Raw genomic sequence first — 17,977 nt, 5'->3', positions numbered from 1 at the left:
TACAGTTAATAACTAACCAAACTCATCCCCTTCTTCTTTAGCAGCTTAATCAGCAACCTGGGAAGACCGCTGAATCAAAACTCTCATTTTTCTCTGCTCATTCTATCAATCTCAGATGAATACATTATGTCTCCTTAAAAGAAGATTAGAGAAAGTTAATCTCTGACCATCTAAGCGTATACCAGAAGGTCCTAAAGCCTACAGGAAACAGGCTGAAGAAACCCCAAGCACAGAAATCAAATAAATGCTTATGAGGCACACTGAACAAATAGCTTAAGGATCCCTGATGTAAGCGGTAGTCAGAACGCATTACTGCGCAGGATGTCTCAAAAATATATATATATGCACGCTAAAATGCTAAAATAGTTCACAGGAATGATGCACAGGATTTCACGCACTAAAAATATACGCGCTTCTGAGGTAAAAAGGAGCGGCGTGACCTCCACGTGCTGGCTTCTGACTGGCTCACTACTTGCCTGTTGCGAACAATACTGGGGCTGACCCCAGGCTTACAAACGCCCTGCCTCAAAACCATTTGGAAAATACACAGATGTGGTAGTGCGAAAAGGGACCGAACTGCTGGTATTGCTGCAGTGTCTTGAAAAGAAGAAGGAAAATTTGAATGTAATGTGATCTATAATAAAAGACTTATAATAATGTAAAAGATGATGATGAGAGGAGTGGAGAAGACTTACAGCGAAAGAAAAGCAAGCTTCAGGTCTTACTAAGTTTGAGTTAAGTTACAGGGGAGATAACCATGAACTTTGGAGGTCTCTACTAAAATATAAGAAAAATCAGAGGAAGATGCACCAAAGGCATACGAAACTGATGGCTCATTCTGTTTGGCCCCTGCAGAGGAAAAGAATAGCTTTCATAGTTATAAGGAGAGCAAGGGCAAAGATACCAAGAAGAACAGAAGCAAGGCACGATATATAATTCAAACGCATTCAGATCTGCTCATCTATTACTCTGTATTTGCCGTAGCCAGGCTGTAGAGCATTAAACCTTGCAAAAAGAATGATACGAGTTTCACAGAACTTTTAAACTGCGGCTAGATTAGTCTCCCTTTCTCTGCTACACTGCAATAGGAACGCAGGCTCCCAGCACTTTGAAAATTTATTCAAGTCGCTTCATCTCACAAATCCATACGCTTACTATTTCAGGCCACGGCAGGTAAGCTCCTCTTTAGCCAGAGGTGCAGCTCAGAATACCGGCCTCAGCCAGACCACCGCGGAACCAACGCCACGAAAGGAGACGTCGGCGGTCGACCGCCCCCCCCCCCCCCCCCCCCCCCCCGCCGTGACAAAGTGTGGAACGGACTACGAAGCGCAAGGCAAATAAATACACGTTTTCAACGAAGACGGCTGCCGGCGTGGAGCGAACGCGAGGGAAGGGTCACGGACGGAGGGGAGGGAGCGCGGTCAGGGCGGGAGCCGGCCATGAGGTGAAGCCGCTCTCCTCTCCCTGCCCAACAGTGCCGCTCGGTGGATGGACAATGGCGGTGGATGGAGCCGCCGCGCAGGGAGGGCTGTGGGGGGAACCCGCGGCGGGGTGGGCCGTGCAGCCGGGGAGGGGACGGCTGGGGGCACAGAAGGAGCCGCGGCCTCGGCAGCAGCCGTACCTGGGAGGGCAGGGGGCCGCTGCCGCCCGGGGCCCGGCGGCCCAGCCTCGCCGCCGGCGCCTGCCTCGCCTGGGGAGCAAACAACAGCAGCGTTAGCAGGTGGCTTTCCCCAGGGAATGCAGGTCGGTGAGGGAGGGAGCTGCGACCTCCGGCGTTTTGAGGTGGAAGACCCTGCTTCCGACGCGAGCGGCGTCCTGAGAGAGCGGCCTAGGGGCAGGGAAGCGTCGATAACCGGTGCGTGACACGCTGCAGCCAGAGACGTGCAAGAAAGCAGTGTTTTAGTTGAAGAGACCCACCGACACCAGCATCTGCACTGAAGCGATCAAACCCGTTCTGTGTCCAGTACTCTACACTGACAGTGTCCTTCTGCCAGTTTGGGAGCATCATGTTCTTACCGTCAGCAAAGCTCCCTAACTGCCTAAGAATACGTATGGTTTTTAAAAAGGAAAAAAAAAAAAAAAAAAAAAAAAGGCATTTGATAATCAGTGGTTTCTTTTTTATTCAGTTCTGCTATCAGTAAGGACAACTTCTTTTTCCTTCTGAAAAAGCGTACTCATTTTCTAGACACAGTTCATAAATAATTCTAAATACGGAGATCGCTTCTTTAGGGCATATTCGGTGGCTGTGGAAATTCTGTTCGTGTTACAATAAATACCACAGAAGTATCAACTCGTACAACCAAACGGTAGTCTGGAAGCCCTTTAAAGAGCTGATGACAGTTTTGGCAGAACTTCATCTTCAAACTGGTCCTCTAACCTGTCCTGGTGATAAAGTGGCATTTAAATCAAAAACCTTTTGGGTTTCAGCGTGAAAGGACCTAGAAGGAAAACCGTATCTGGCACTATCAGGGAAGAAGTGAAAGAGAAATGCTTTTTTTCTGGCAACACACTGCCGTCTCATAATCAAAGAGTATCCAGTTTCTGAACGCTCAAGAATCCAGTGGAACACAAAGGGCAACAATTCTGCTTTTTTCCTGTATTTTTTCATTATCGATATTTTTGTCTTTCAAGACAACGAACTCAACTGACAATCCAATGAACTCAAGATTTGAATCCAACCTTTGTGCCAATGAACTCCTGCGTTCTGTAGGATCAAGGGAATATTTTAATCCCTTTTCTATTAGCAGGCTACCCTGCATAAGTAATCAGTAATGATACCCAATCTTCTGCTGTGCTGAGGACAGGCTGAATGGGATTAATATAATATTAGGAGGAACTGAATTTCCAATTAGGTGTCTGGATACTTTGTTCAACTGTGATTTGTAATGTTGAAGACTCATCTGGAATTACAGGCTTGCAATTATATTTTTTTCATATTCCTCCACTCTTTTTCTGTTGACATTATCTAAATTACATGCGTTTTTTCTTAAAGAAATTCAGCACAGACCAAAACTTCAGAGTGAGAAATAATTACTATCGATTATGTAAACCAACCATCCCTCCTCTAGAGTCCACCACACGCTACCCCTGGAGGTGGCAGTACGAATCACACCTGTCACTGCTGCTGGTTCGTGAGTGGTACCTGTCTAAACAGAGCTGTTAAAGCTGGGATAGGATTATTTTGCCAGTCCTGCGAGATATTTTGTTACCAAGGACTTCTTCACACTTAATAAAAAAGTAGATCAGGCAATTAATTTAATCTCTTCAAACTTCTAAACCTCTACATATTAATTTAAATTATCAGCGCTACCTAAGCATTCAAAATATGAGAGGACTAATACAATATGAGAAAAATAGATGACTTCTTTTATGACTTGATGCCTGTCAGATTTACAGCACTTTGGGCTGTTATACTGTTCGACTGAGCATCCGTGAGTGTTAGATCAATTTTAAGTGCAAATATCTATCTATTTAATTCCTAAATCTGTGCCTCTGCCTACCTCAGCTAAATAACCGAGCTCCAGGAGGCTGAGGATAACTGAAAACACAGTGAAGAACAGGAACATAAGACAATTAGTGACAGCTAGTCAGTAACTTGGGAGCCTTCTAGTTACAGACCATGCCAAATAGCTTTTAGATACTCAAAAGCTAGGGCAGAATCCAGAGTTTGAAAAAAGCCAGTGCAGAAGGTAAAAAGGCATGTAAAAAGCTCAGCACAAACAGAAGGGGGATCAGAGCTTCTCAAGTCATGGCTATATTCTAAATCCTCAATCTTAATGCCTGGGATAGAAGTACCTGCAACTTCTGAGAGCTGTGGGGAGTGCCCTCATTCACTGAAGATGCTGTACAGCACTTTCTTGAGGTGGTGACGCTGTCCTTCAGCACAGAACTGAAAAGACTTTTTCTCACTTTTAAGAGGTGATGGAGATGGTGCTGAGTTGCTTACAAAGGTATCTGCATCATGCTCCCAAAGGGTCTTTTTAGCCTGTCTCTGCCACAGTGTCATTGCAAATAGGGATTTTTTTTTTTTTTTTTTTTTTTTTTCCCCTAAGCTATTCCTACATTTAAACTTACTTCAGAGGGAATTCACTGGGCAGCCTCTAAGAGGCTTTATATTTCCTTTGCCATTTTGGGTTTCTCTTTAAAAATATAAATTATGGCACTTGAAAATGTAGTTAGCTGCTGTCATTTAAAATTTCTATCCAACTACAGGCAATATACTGTACTGATAACTGTACAGGCCTGGAACAACCAGCATGGAACTAATAGGTAAACCGAAACTCACTGTCATCTCAACTGATTAAAAAAATGTAGATTTACATTTTGTTGCCTTTAAATTACTTCTGCAAGTGTGGTACCAAATATGGATAGACAGAATAGGGTGAGAGAAAGCTGCAGGTACTGAAGCATTGCAGTATGTTTTATTTCCTCCTACCATGAAAATGCTTTGTGCCCTACATCATAAATTTGCATAATTTCTTGATAACTTTACCAAATCTCCATATTTCTGTTGATACAGAAATATGTGCACAGCTTGTACATGACACTGACCACACACAACTACAATTTTTTATCCGGATTATTGTATGGAAAGTGTCAGGTGCATTTCTGGATGATGCAACATATTAATTGGCACATACAATTGTAAACAGGGTCGTTCTTGACCAGCTACATCAAGATTAAGCTACAATCGATTCCATCTATATAAGTTGCTTCAAATTGTACACTTTTTTTATATTAAGCAGGGAAAGAAAATAACCACCCGAGGACCACTTTTCAACCCAAAAAGTAAAAAAAGAATAACGCGATATGGGAACTATGGAAGACTTTTTTTAAAAAGCAAACAAAAAAATCCTCTCCAGAATTGTATAAATAATTTTGTTCCATGCCTGATTTTACTTCTATTGTTTGCATCAAGGATTCACTGTGTTTTGTTTTGACATTTGCACTGTAAAACCCTTGCTGGAGCAATTTCTGAGGTTATTCTATGATTCTGAGGGAAGCTGTGTATCTGGATTTTGCCAAGCAGCTGCAGTGGCCCTTAACAGAAGTGCCTGTATCTCTCTGCTTCAAGAAAATGGTTGTACTTTTCAATTCTGCTCCCTCAGTGTCTGCTGGGGATGCGATACATCGTGAAAGGACTAACTTTGGACCATATGGGTGCTACAGGAAAAGAAAGAACACCAACTTCAGCTACAAAATGTTATTTCCTTTCTCTTACACTTTCAAATCTGGTGAAAAATACGATGCAATCCTACGTAATGGTTCAGGGTAACGAGCACCAGCCCTCAAACTTGTAACCATTATTTAGGATGAGTTGCTAGAAGCAGCAGATACCGTATCACTCTAGATACTCCTTGCAAAGAACATAATTGTCTGAAGATGAAAAGCAGTAACACACCTTGAGCGTGGCAGAGTACAGGAAACAACCACCGAAGCTGAGCTTGTGACTTTGTTGTTCGAATAAACCGTCCTCAAGAAATATAAAAAAAAGGCTCAAGAAAAAGAAGCAGTATTTACTAAACAGAGAAAGTGCAGAGGGCCATCACAAATCATTAAAAGGCAAATACCTGTTATTGTTCAAATAACTTCTCAAATAAGCTCCACCCATTCTGAAGGGAACAAGATTTTCTTTATTAAGAATTACTCTGTAATTGATCTAACTTCCTTCACTCATATTTAGCTAATATTCTTATGCATGGGATTTGTGCCAATAACCTGAAAAACCCTATATGACATTAGTCTTACAGTTAAAAATATGTTGCATTTAAAAGACTGAAAGATTAATTGGCTAATGTTTATGGTAACAGCGTAGTTTGTTCATATGTCTGACATAATTTCTGGTTAATATTTTTTTAAAGATTCAAAACTTCCTATAGTATTTGTACATTCTTTAGATAACATCTAATTCTGTATTACATTGCAAATGGGCTGTTGTACTTAGCATAGATGTCCCACTTAACAAAATTTTGTTTTTGTTTTTTTTTTCTTTTTTCTGTTTCCTCCAAATATGTTCCCATCAATATAAAATCAATAAAAGGACTTTCCTCAGACACACATCGAAGCTCCCCTCTGTCGCGGTGCTGCCACACGTTTCACCTTTACCTTTGCCCAGCTGAACTGGCATGCTTTCGGACTTCATCATCCTCTGCTGCTGTGCCTGGTGGTGGTGGTGCTGGTGCTGGTGGTGGTGCTGGGGGCCTTCCACTGTGCTTCTGATGGGCATTGCAGGGGGAGGAAAGCTGCTCCCGCCAGCAGGAGCACCCACAGCCCCGCCTGAAGCCATAGCTGGAGCAATGAGCTTTCGGCCAAAATTCAGTAAGCTGTTGGAGACTTTGTTAATGTTCAGTGGGGCAGCCTTAGCACTGGCGCTGAAAAAAAGAGGAGAAATCATCACGTCCTTGCCAGCGGTTTGGACAGGTACAGCAATGCATGCATTGTTCTTCAAAAAACGGGGAAGAAAATCCAAGACTTGAACGTTACAAAGAAGGTGTTTTACTACAGTCGCACTGGAATACACACAGGAACCACAGGGACTATGTGTGGTGCGGATTCTTCCCAACCTGTAGTGGACAAATTGTTTTGGCCCTTTCTTCCTGAAAAATGCAGACTGACCCCAAACAAAGCAAGTTTGCACAAATTTTCTTCATTTGCCTTTTTAAATGAAAAAAACAGAGTGACAAAAAAGCGATCTAGGCTCTAAGGCATTGAAAACTTTATAACTGACTTTTTGCACTTCCTATTCAAAGACTGCTTTAATATTTACTTCTGCTAGATTAAATTCTCTTAAATGTTTAAAATAACTCAAACCCAAACATTTCTTTCAACAAGAAAAACTAACGCTAGACTGTATTTTTAGGCTGGCAGAGCTATATGTCTCTTGCTCTTAATTCACCTTCTGCCTAGCCCAGCCGTTTGAAGCCAAGCACTTTTAAACAGGAATCCTGATTTCTAAAATGATTTTGGCAGAAGAATGGTTTCAGGATGTAATACATATACTGGATCACGATCCTTATAATTGTTACTTTTTATTTTTAACTACAGTGGCTATTTAATTCACTTCAGTTATATGCAACATTAAGAATGAGGTAATTGTCAAACCATTTAATCTGTCTAAAATAAAGAGGCAAAGAAGCTTCTAATTCCCAGTAGAAGTGTTCACATAACCCAGGGAGCAGCAAAGCCGTTCCTATTTGTTCATGCAGTATTTTCCTGTTTTATATAATTAATGCTTGAAATACCCTTCACAGAAATATATCACAATCACAGAGAGCTTTCTACTCCTGAGGTTTTATTTTACTGATCTGTAGTTCAGTGATATAAATAGCTGTCTTTAAAAAATTTGAAGAAATACATGTAATTAAAAACAATACAGTCATTGTACTTGGGAAAAAAATAGTTTTGCAATGTTTTGGGGAAGTTTAACTAAAAATAAACTACAAATGAATTAATATGGGTGGCTTGTAAAATGCGCAAGCACCTGGAAAAGTAATTTGGATTTTGTTTTTCATATAATTTCCCTATTTGTCTCCAGATATGTTTTTTTTTTAGAATACATAATATACGCACGTGCACACATATAGAAGATATTCAGAAAATAACAACAGCTGAGTTGTTTAGACTCAGAATAGATACGGTTAAAATGAGAGACAGCAGAAGAAATTGTGTGAGCCCGCACACTCATGAGATAGAGCCCCAAGCTGTACCGGGCCCTTCTGCCACATACTGGTGATGAAGAAAGACAGCACGTAGCATTTTTTTTGAGGAACCGCAGCGCAGAGGCTGGGACAAAGTGCTGCTTCCCAATTTATGGAAGCTGGAAAGGAATGATTGCTGAATAATGATTACAGGATGTTTCTGTGTCTCCCCATCTTATTGATTGCTGCCGATGTTACAAAAAGTCTTTCTGTAGCCACCTGAGAATGACCGACAGTCACTACAAAGAGAGCATCTTCAGAACTGTAAAATACTCTTGCAGGAGTCCCAAATGGTTTCAGAAGCAAACTGAATAGGTCCCAATGATTTTAAAGAAGAGGACGTGGTAAAATGTTTATTACTATTAAATTTTACTCTGCTACTGCCTAGCAGATTTGGTTATTAATCAGTTCCCCGAGGTATTGCAAAGACACTTAAGGAAAAAAAAAAGGGATTTTTTTCTATTCCATTACATATATGTGGTATCAGAAGAGTCAGCACAGGGCCCTTTGTTTAATGTCTTCTGCATTCTAGAAAGACAACGAAGATTGTAGCTTTGAAGGCGGAAGAAGAAATGCCAAGTGCTGGCTTAGTGGGTATCAAACAGTTATCAACAGTTTGCAATGAATCTAATTACATCACTGATTTTGGGGGTCATACCAGTAATAACTTGGTTGAGATTCAGAATCCAAACCTTAGTATATTTGGCAAAGTTTTTTCCCTCAGTCTACTGAAACTAATCACCAAGATTGGGGTGGTATATATATCACTCACTCACCTGAAACATCACCTTAGAAAGAAGATAATGGCTTGCATATTGAGCCTGAGGTTTGTGTTGTCTCTAGGCCTAGAGTCTTGACAATCAGCAAAAAAAACCCCTTGACTTTGCACAAAAAGTGGTATTTACAGGAAGTAAATCTTTTTCTCTGACAGGCTACCCGAGCAACAAAGCCACTAGATGCTTTGAGCTAACTGCATCATTGGAATCATGATGGTCCACAGATGCAGGAGACAAAGCCGATCCAGATGCTTGTGTATTTGTGTCCACCAGCTTGTTTCTTTCTTGTTTCTTTTTTTCAGCTATATTTTGCTTAATACTAAGTATCAGTTTTCTTTCTACACTGTTTAATTTGCTGCTTTGACATAAATAAAAACCAGGAGAAGTTAGTTTATTTGCATTTTTCAGATGGTTGGAAAGAGAATTTTTGAGAAACTTCACTTTACAGGAACAATAAAACCCAAAAATCTCCTCTGAGATGTTATGTTTGAACCATGATTTTAAAAAATGCTTTCAACAATAACATGCCATAATGTTTTATAATTATTTGAGAACTAGAAAGGATAGTTATCGTAGCTCTTAATACCTATGTGTGATTTGGCTCTGCTATGAACTGACGCTGCTAATCATCAGCTCAGAACACATACACTATCATGAAAAATAAATAATGATGCTATCTAAGTTTCTTGTCAAGAGGCGGTCTCAGTGATAGTATTTTGAGGTAAAATTTATCGTGCAATTTCTCTGAATCACAGCTTCGGAAAATGAACAATAGCGAGGTGCTAGATCTCTGGAGGAGGTACATTAAAACTGAGCTGAGCTTCTGGAAAATAAGAACAATGTATCTACGTCTTACTATTTACATGTCTGATATATTAATACAAAGGATGATTATAGGCATTAAGCACGGATCAATGTCTACATTTTAGCCATCTAAATGTACCAGACATGCACAACAATTACAAGAAAAATGCTGATTGATTATGTTGCAGTTATCAGCAGATGCATTTAGAAGTAAGGCATCAGTTTAAAAATATGAGTACCAAAGAGATGTGAATTCCATCTATGAAGCAAACAATTTTGTTTCATCACAATAAGCATCATTGACCTTGACTGTGAATGGTATATTTTTAAACTAGCAGTAGATGATGATTCAATCTCTGCAGTTTTCTGCTAAGATAAAAATGTTTTGTTTTAAGCAAGCCTTATTCAAAGGGATTTCTCTCTTCAGTAAGCAGCCATTATGAGAGATGAGAGACAAATATATGAATATGAGGGATTAAAAAGTTTTATATGTGATAAAGTAAGCAATATATATTAGAGATTTGCCAAGATATTTTAAATATATCATTGAGCCTGTGGAATTAAAGATGAAAAAGACCTGGTAGCTGATCTAATCCATCTCTTTGCTCACTGCAGAAACATTTCCTAATGTTATATATTCCAGTTCTCTCTTTAGTCCAATCTTAAAACAGATTTACCACATCTGACCTACTCTAAATGTCACTGTGTTGAGATAAATTTATCCCAGTTATTCCTCTATCTGAACTATTCTGAACAATTTCTCCTCTCCTTTAGTGTGTATCCTGTATATATGTGTGCAATGAACTTACGTTCCTACACAGATTTAATGGACATTTGTTTCCTTAGAATTTAGGTTTCCAACAGGTGTTATTCTTGTCTGGGCTTTATGATTTATTTATTTTTTCAAAATCCTTGAAACGATTCTTTTGGAATTTTCAAATAACTTATTTTTCAAGCTTAGGCAACTCTTGAAACCATTTTTTAAAAGAATAAATAAGTAAAAACATTAAGAAAATGCAATAGAATGCAGTAATTTTTGACAGCCTTCCCCAACTTTAAAGCCTGGTTAAAAAAAAAAAAAAAAAAGATGCTTTTGCAGTCACTCTACTCAGCTTTAATTTCTGCTCCTTTCTCCATTTTTAAGAGCTTTTTAATCCACTCCATTTTAATTGTAGCTAGCTTTTAATGTAACTGTTTTAAACAGAATTTGACAGAGGTGCAAAGCTTTAAAAGCCGGCAAGTTCCTATGAATCAGCAAGCACAGTATATGGCTGGGGCCACGTGCAATCCAAGAAACTCCCTGTGAGAGCATAAATTGAAGCAAGCTTTGTGTCTTGCGCTGGCTTGCCCTGCAGCCACCAGCAGCCACCACCCACCAGCAATCGCTGGCCACGTTGTGGCCACCCCGTTGGGGCACGGGCACCTCTGTACTTGTGACCACTAGATGAAATGGCCTTGACAAAGAATTTAAGCAGTATTGATATAAACCATTTGTAAAACAAGGGAGGAATGCTGCAAAAAAGTTTAGTAAAAATTACTTCAAATTGGATTGACGTTAATTCCTTTTAACTTGCACAGCTTCTGGTACGTGGATACTCCAGACTGCGATTAGATGCATTATTGGAAGTGGTTCAGCTAAAAAGCGCGCATTGGCAACGTTTTACGCCCTGCTTTTAGTATACACGTCATTGCATATGAATGTCCTTAGCCTTAAGAAAATGCCAGCGAGCTGACTGCAATGCTATCTGGAAAACTTTCATTTTTCATATAATAATAGGCAAGGTGAAGATTCAAAATAAATGTCATGAAATAAACACATGTGCTTCTAATACTGCTTATGTAACTCCTGTTTGGGATAAAAGTGACTTCTGAAACATTTTGTTTATGTAAGTTCTTAGTTCAGTGAACACATATTCAGAAATAGCTTACCGGGTTTTGTTCATCAAGTCTGCTCCACGAGCTTTGTAATAATCTAAATTTTGTTGGAATTGATGAGTCACTGGTCTTGGATTTCTCTAAAAAAAAAAGAAAAAAGAAGATTTAAAAAGAATACCTTACTGGAATTTTCTGAGAGATTTAAAGCAAAGACCAGAGGTATGCTCATTAATGAAGATTAGAAATTTAAAGAATCATTTCTTTTCCCAGGATCTCGGTTTCTCAAGGCAGTAATGCCAGTTACATAAGTGTATTCTTAAAATACTTAAAACAATATTGAGTGTTACCAGTAAGTCCACTCCATGCTCACAGAAATTAGTGTTTTTCCACACAGCGATGTGGCTGTTGGCTGTAGCGGTAACATTTCTAATTAAATCAGTAATTCCTGGACCGATCTGATTTCTTCCTCGAGTTCAAGTATAGAATTTTACCACCTCCAAGCTAAAGTGATATGTTTTTAAAGAAAACGGTAATAGTAAGGAGAAACTACAGCTAACATTTTGAACTGAATGCATCACTAGCAGCACCTCAGTTAAGCCCAGAATTAGATTTAGGGGGACAACCCTCACAGTGCCACTAGATGGCAGGCGGAGCCTTTTTTCTCACCAAATTTCACCCAACTCGGAATCGACGAATAAAGAACTGATCTCCTATAACAAAATTTATATCATTAATATTGAAACCACAAGCCACTTGTTAAGTCTCCACCTCTGCCACAATGAAACTATTTTACTGAAGCACGCTGCCTTCAGTAGTTCTGAAATTATCCTTTCTGGACTTAATCCACCAAATGAATGCATTATTTGGGGGGGAGCGAAGTAAATACTTTTAGGTAAAAAAATTTGCATACAGATGAAACGAAAATAACAGAGAGGTACAGAGAGGCCCTTTTAATATATATAAAAATTAGAAGAGAAAAATAGCTTAAAGTAATTCATTTCTAGTGTAAGAGAAAACAAACCGGTAAATTTCTGCATAATGATCAGATGTATTGCATAGACCAGACCTAAGTACTTTCTAAATATTATTTGCTTTAAAGGTCTATTCACTCATAGGCTGTTGCCTTATATTCTGATCTGCCTTCTTAAGTCCTGCTAGTAGTAAATACAGTTTTAATGAACTACTCAATGACCTTTCTGAAATAATCGTTCACAGGTGAGAGTACATTACATTTTTGATGGAATCAGTCTTCAGTTGTTTCACATGTTGTATTTTTTTCCCTCCAGATTTCATTATAGACTGGAGTACCCATAGCCGTATCCTCTCATTTTCCACATTACTGCAGATAACCCTGCTTCCTTGGAAATCTTATTTTTGGAGGAGGACATAGGAGTTGCGTTTTAAAGACCAAAGTATTGCATGTGCACAAAAGGAGAGAAGAAGATTTAAAGAGGTGGTAGATATCAAAGGCCACGATGATTTCTGGGGTCAAATTTAAGGCTAGGAATTTCCAGATCATCTCCTGCAGTCAGACTTAATCTTGTATGAAATGTCTCATTTTCTTTCTCTGGAAACAGATTAAACATTTTAAAAATACATCCTGTTTGTAATGTTCATTAAAAAATGAAACAATGAAAAGCTATTAGAAAGCATTAAAAAAATCCTCATCTATCCTACCACCCACATTGTAATGGCCGCTCTATGTTTTCCTTCTCCTGTTATAAGAACAATATTTGCATAACTCTACCCATTCATATGGCTTGTAAGTCAATCCTCATCAACTGACAGCAATAACAATGAATCAGCTTTAGTTACTATTGCTCTAGTTTGGTAATTCAATGCATTTCTATGATAATCAAATCCAAACTGACGTGATGAGGATAACTGATGGTTCTGCGGCTCCTATGCGAGTAATCAGTGTAACTTTTCTCCCATGAATTAAATAACATTTTTCTTTACATGTCTCGATGACCATTTCAACAAGGTGGAAGAGTAAGCAATGGCTAAAGTAATGGGCACTTCTAAGTCATAAGGCAGCCCTTTGAAAAATTCATGTTACCAGATGCTAGCCAGTTTTGCAATTTGTTTCCAATAACTCAGTACCTATTAAAACTTAGCAAAACCATTGAAATTTCTTTTCCACCACCCAATGAAAAAAAACACCAAACACATTGCTTCTGAATAAAAAAAACAAAGAAAAGAGGAAAAGATCATGTGGAACAGTATCTTGAAACATATTTATGCAGAAATGACAAGCAATTCCAGACACGGAAGGCTGATCTACTATCTAAGCACTTAAAGCCATTAATAGGAATAATGATCTAAGAACATATGAATGAGGCTCAAGCATTACTTTCACAGGGGCCTATTTAAATTCCTATGAGGTTTAAAGGTATCAAAGGAAGAAGCAGTTTAAAGTACTATTGCATGCTGTGAAGAAAAAGCCCTCAGAAAAAATGCTGTTGAAAAAACATTAGAAATGCAAGACAGTAAATACCAACGGTTACTGCTGCAACTCATTTTGTAACACTGCAGAGATATCCTTTTGGAAAATTTGATTATTTAAAAAAACCCCAACCTGACATATATGTTAGTAGACAAGTATCTGTGAAGTATCACCACAGAAATTTTAAATACTTCTAAAACCTGAAATTCAGACAGCAAAAAATACGGTTTTATGAAAATCATGATCTTTATGTCACTGTGATTGTCCTTTGAATTTTATACTCTTTTAATTTCAGTAAGTTAAATATAAGAAGTAGAAAATAAAAGCTACACAATTACTATATCTCTTCCGTATGAATTTTAAAATAATTCCCCTCTCTAAGCATCCAATTTGAGCTGTCCCCTATATTGTATTCCATGTATTAGGACTGAAGGCTAAACAAATTTATTTACAGCAAAACATAGTGCTGTTGTTTAAAATATTTGCAGTAAGCACTTTTTTTTCCCATACAGTGCAATTTAGAATGATCCTATCTGTATTTTTACTTATTTACACAAGTAAAGTTTTTCCCTTTGTTTTTCAATTTATGTATTTTGACTAGTACCTCAGATAAAATCTTTTTTCTTAAAAGGATAATGTCAAAATGACAGTGAAATCAACCCTTCAAATTAGAAGTTTGTTGAATCCCCCTAAGAAACTGTGTAAGGGCATTATACAAATTAACACACTTATGTTTTTCCCTTTCTAAGGAAAGAGAGTGCAGAAATCGGAGAGAAAAGCTGCCTGTGCCAATACCAGAAATCCCACTTCCCCACACCCGTTTTGTGGGAGCAGTCTGCTGGTTTTATAATTCTTCTAATTTTTATTCTAGCTACAGCGAGCTTAGTTTCAAGTGGTAGAAAATGCCCAGTTTATACTTTTAAAAGGACAATGTATGAAATTCAGATATAGGAGCACACATAGAAATTGATGTGATTTTGGACTTTGTCTCTTCAAAATGGATTAGCCACAGCCCAAAGGGAAGAGATGCCTTAAAATAGTTCAGATATCTCTGAGGTACTCCTGCCTCTGAGCCCTTCCTTGCCTAAAAAATGCACCCCCCCCCCCCGACCCCAGCATTTGCCTGCTGAAGTCCTAACCCCCGTCCTCCTGCTTCTGTTCCCAGCCACCGCCAGACCGACTCACTCCAATTCCCGTGGCTTTTGGGAGGTTCTTGGGGACTTTCTGTTTGGCTTTGTTCTCCCCCAGGGACGTGGGGCTGAGCTAAGTTACACCCCGTGCCTGCTCTTCTCCTAGGCGGGGGGCTGAGGCCATGGTCAGAATCACACCGAATGCAGCAGAGATTCCCTACACTTCCATTCCAAGCAATTCCCACCAGCTAGGGACCGTGCTCCATATGCTCAAATTCCCTAGTATAACCCTTTTCCTCGCTGGCCTCCAGAGACATACCACGTCACATTACCCACGGAGTAGACGTGATATAGCAAAGCACGCTTGTGCGTGACAGAAGTCACAGGCAGAGTGTTCTACAACATACCAGGAAAAACAGGTTACTGCTGCAATGTAATGTTTCACCATCTGAATACACAACATTTGTGAAAGTTTATATGCAGGTGCAAGCAGAGGAATCTCTACAACACTCTTTTTTCTTCCCTGTCGAGGTGTTTCCTTTCCTTCCTCTTTAGCATTATGAACAGGAAAAAAAAATCAAACACAATGTTGAGCAAAATCTGAAGGTTCGAGTAAGAGACAACAATGAAAAAAGATTTTCAATATGTCTGATGAAAAATGAGACTTATTTTAGCGAACATGCTATTGCCTCAATGCCAAGGGAAAAGCACTCGTCATTAGAGAAATGAATTGCTCAGCTGTTTATAAGCAAAAAGCTCTGGGGGAATTTCTCAAGGCCCAAACCACAAAGCATTGCAGGGTTACACAAACATATGTTGCAGGTGTTTTTGGGTAGACAGGTGGGAAAACCTCAGCTACTGAAAAATACTCCACTTAATAGACTGTATCTGAAACTGGATAACCTAAATGCAACAGAGAAAAAACCCAAACAAAACAGCAGCAGTGAATTATACATACACGCTGCAATAGGCTCACCAAAATAATAATCTCACTAGTACCAAACGGGATTTTTTTAAACTAGTTTTTTTCAATATATTAAATAAGTGCTGCCAAACATATATCTTTTTTTTCTAAACTAGTAATATTTTAAGCCTAAACCAAAGAACAGAATGAACTAAACATATATATAAAAAGAGAAAGATAATGATGCAGTGTTGTTCTTTTTATTTAAATATTTCTAAGGACCCAGTTTGCTCCTTTTCCCGTTCTTTAGCCGTCAAGGCAATATTGGATTTTTTCATAATTCTCGTACAGCCTAAACCACTTTTGTATTAAAATGCTATTTTTATTCCTTTTGTTTGTTTCTAATGAAAGTTGGAGGAGCATATGGCCCTGTACTTAGTAATGACTGGGAGGTCAGCAAAGGTTTACCTTTTCCTTCTAGATCACCTATGCTTCTTTCTTCAATAAAGATGATATAAACATGGCAAAAAGTTGGACTGGGAACAGAGCTGAAATACAGCAGCTGAGATGTGGATAAGGAATACGGTTTATTCAGTTCAGCAGCAGTTTTTCTATTAGGCACTAATAATTAATATGAGGTCCATATTAATGTTTACCTAATAGCCTAGCTGCACAGAGAATTTCACCTTTCCTCTTTTTGTTCTTTTGTCGGGTATCCAGGCAGCTGTCTCTGCTCCATGACTAGACTTATACAGTATAAGCAATGGCTTAACATTACATAAACATACCACAATACTTTGTATACTGAACAACCAACCCACCCCAACTCTAGAGCACCCGAAGAAAATGCCATTCCCCAAACAAAACTTTCCTTTCACCTCCTAATTTTCCTCCTCCCTAGTTACACTTTCTGCAGAAAAAGCAACCTGCTGGAGCACAAAAGGTATTCCATCCACCTACAAAGCACTGAGCTAAATACTTACTAAAAAGAAAAAAAAAACCAGTGAGACATTAGAGGACATTATGTGCTATCATAACCAGCAGGTCAAGGGAGGTGATTCTCCCCCTCTAGCCCACTCTTGTGAGACCCCACCTGGAGTACTGTGTCCAGCTCTGGGGCCCCAGCACACAACACACATGGACCTGATGGAGCGAGCCCAGGGGAGGGCCATGAAGATGATCAGAGGGATGGAACGCCTCCCCTATGAAGACAGGCTGAGAGAGTTGGGGTTGTTCAGCCTGGAGAAGAGAAGGCTCCGGGGAGACCTTATCGCAGCCTTCCAGTACCTAAAGAGACCCTACAAGAAAGCTGGAGAGGGACTTTTTACAAGGGCAGGTAGTGATAAGACAAGGGGTAAATGGCTTTAAACTGAAAGAGAGTAGAGTTAGATGAGATGTAAGGAAGAAGTTCTTCACCGTGAGGGTGGTGAGGCACTGGAACAGGTTGCCCAGAGAGGCTGTGGCTGCCCCATCCCTGGAAGTGTTCAAGGCCAGGCTGGATGGGGCTGTGAGCAACCTGGGCTAGTGGAAGGTGTCCCTGCCCATGGCAGGGGTGTTGGAACTAGATGGTCTTTAAGGTGCCTTCCAACCCAGTCTATGATTCTATGATTCATTCTATTGCCAATTTTAAAGTGGTTCAAGGCCAATAGCAAAACATTATTCAAAACATAGTTTTGGTATGGTAACATAACCCTATGTATGAAAGTAGCACAACATGAGGAGTACCCTGCACAGAACTAATAAAGAACTTCCTTTAATCACAGGAGTCAGGAGATCCATGTACTAATACTGGCACTGGCAAATGAACACCATAACCCTCAAACTGGGAATAATGCTTCTTGTTTACAGTTGTCAGAAAGATGCTGTGGGTCTCAATCACAGAACTCGTTATTTACAATGCAATAACATCATGAAGAATTATCATATTTCATAATTTCTAAAGAAAACTGAGGAGTGCTCTTTTTTTAATTTCTTTTCCAAAACAACAAAAATTCCGAGAAAGAACTGAAAAGGAAAGAAAATTCAGTTAATTGGGTCAAAGCAGGAAGAAACCCCTGAACTCTGATCAAGCTGAAATAAATTATTTCCAGTTTTGTTACGCGACACCCCTCCATTCCCCTGGCAACTAGAAATTTCAGATACCAGGAAGGTATTTTAAATACCGTGCGTTATGGTCTGTTTTTAACTTCATACACACATGCTTTCTTTCACATGGGCATTCTATGACAAGAGATGAAGAACTGAAAAAAAAAATGACAAGTGAGATTTTAAAAATGCTTCAGTGACTTGACTGAAAGAAAATTTCTAGTTGTATATTTTGGCTTCTTGTCCTAACTGATTGAAAA

General features: G+C 39.2%; 1 protein-coding gene across 2 annotated transcripts in view; it reads right to left on the bottom strand.

The window, feature by feature from the left end:
* TBC1D5 (TBC1 domain family member 5) overlaps window positions 1-17,977 on the bottom strand; it is a 332,932-nt gene that overhangs the window by 49,178 nt on the left and 265,777 nt on the right. For both annotated transcript variants that reach the window (XM_049798069.1, XM_049798068.1), the window contains 2 exons: window positions 11,207-11,292; window positions 6,106-6,371 (listed from right to left, as the gene is read on the bottom strand). In XM_049798069.1, the coding sequence (XP_049654026.1) occupies window positions 6,106-6,371; window positions 11,207-11,292 (352 nt within the window). The remainder of the gene's footprint in view (window positions 1-6,105; window positions 6,372-11,206; window positions 11,293-17,977) is intronic.

The sequence above is a fragment of the Accipiter gentilis genome, chromosome 4 (assembly GCF_929443795.1).
Source record: "Accipiter gentilis chromosome 4, bAccGen1.1, whole genome shotgun sequence".
Taxonomy (NCBI): Eukaryota; Metazoa; Chordata; class Aves; order Accipitriformes; family Accipitridae; genus Astur; species Astur gentilis.
The sequence above is the reverse complement of the archived record's forward strand: the minus strand, read 5'-3'. Positions and strand labels throughout refer to the sequence as shown.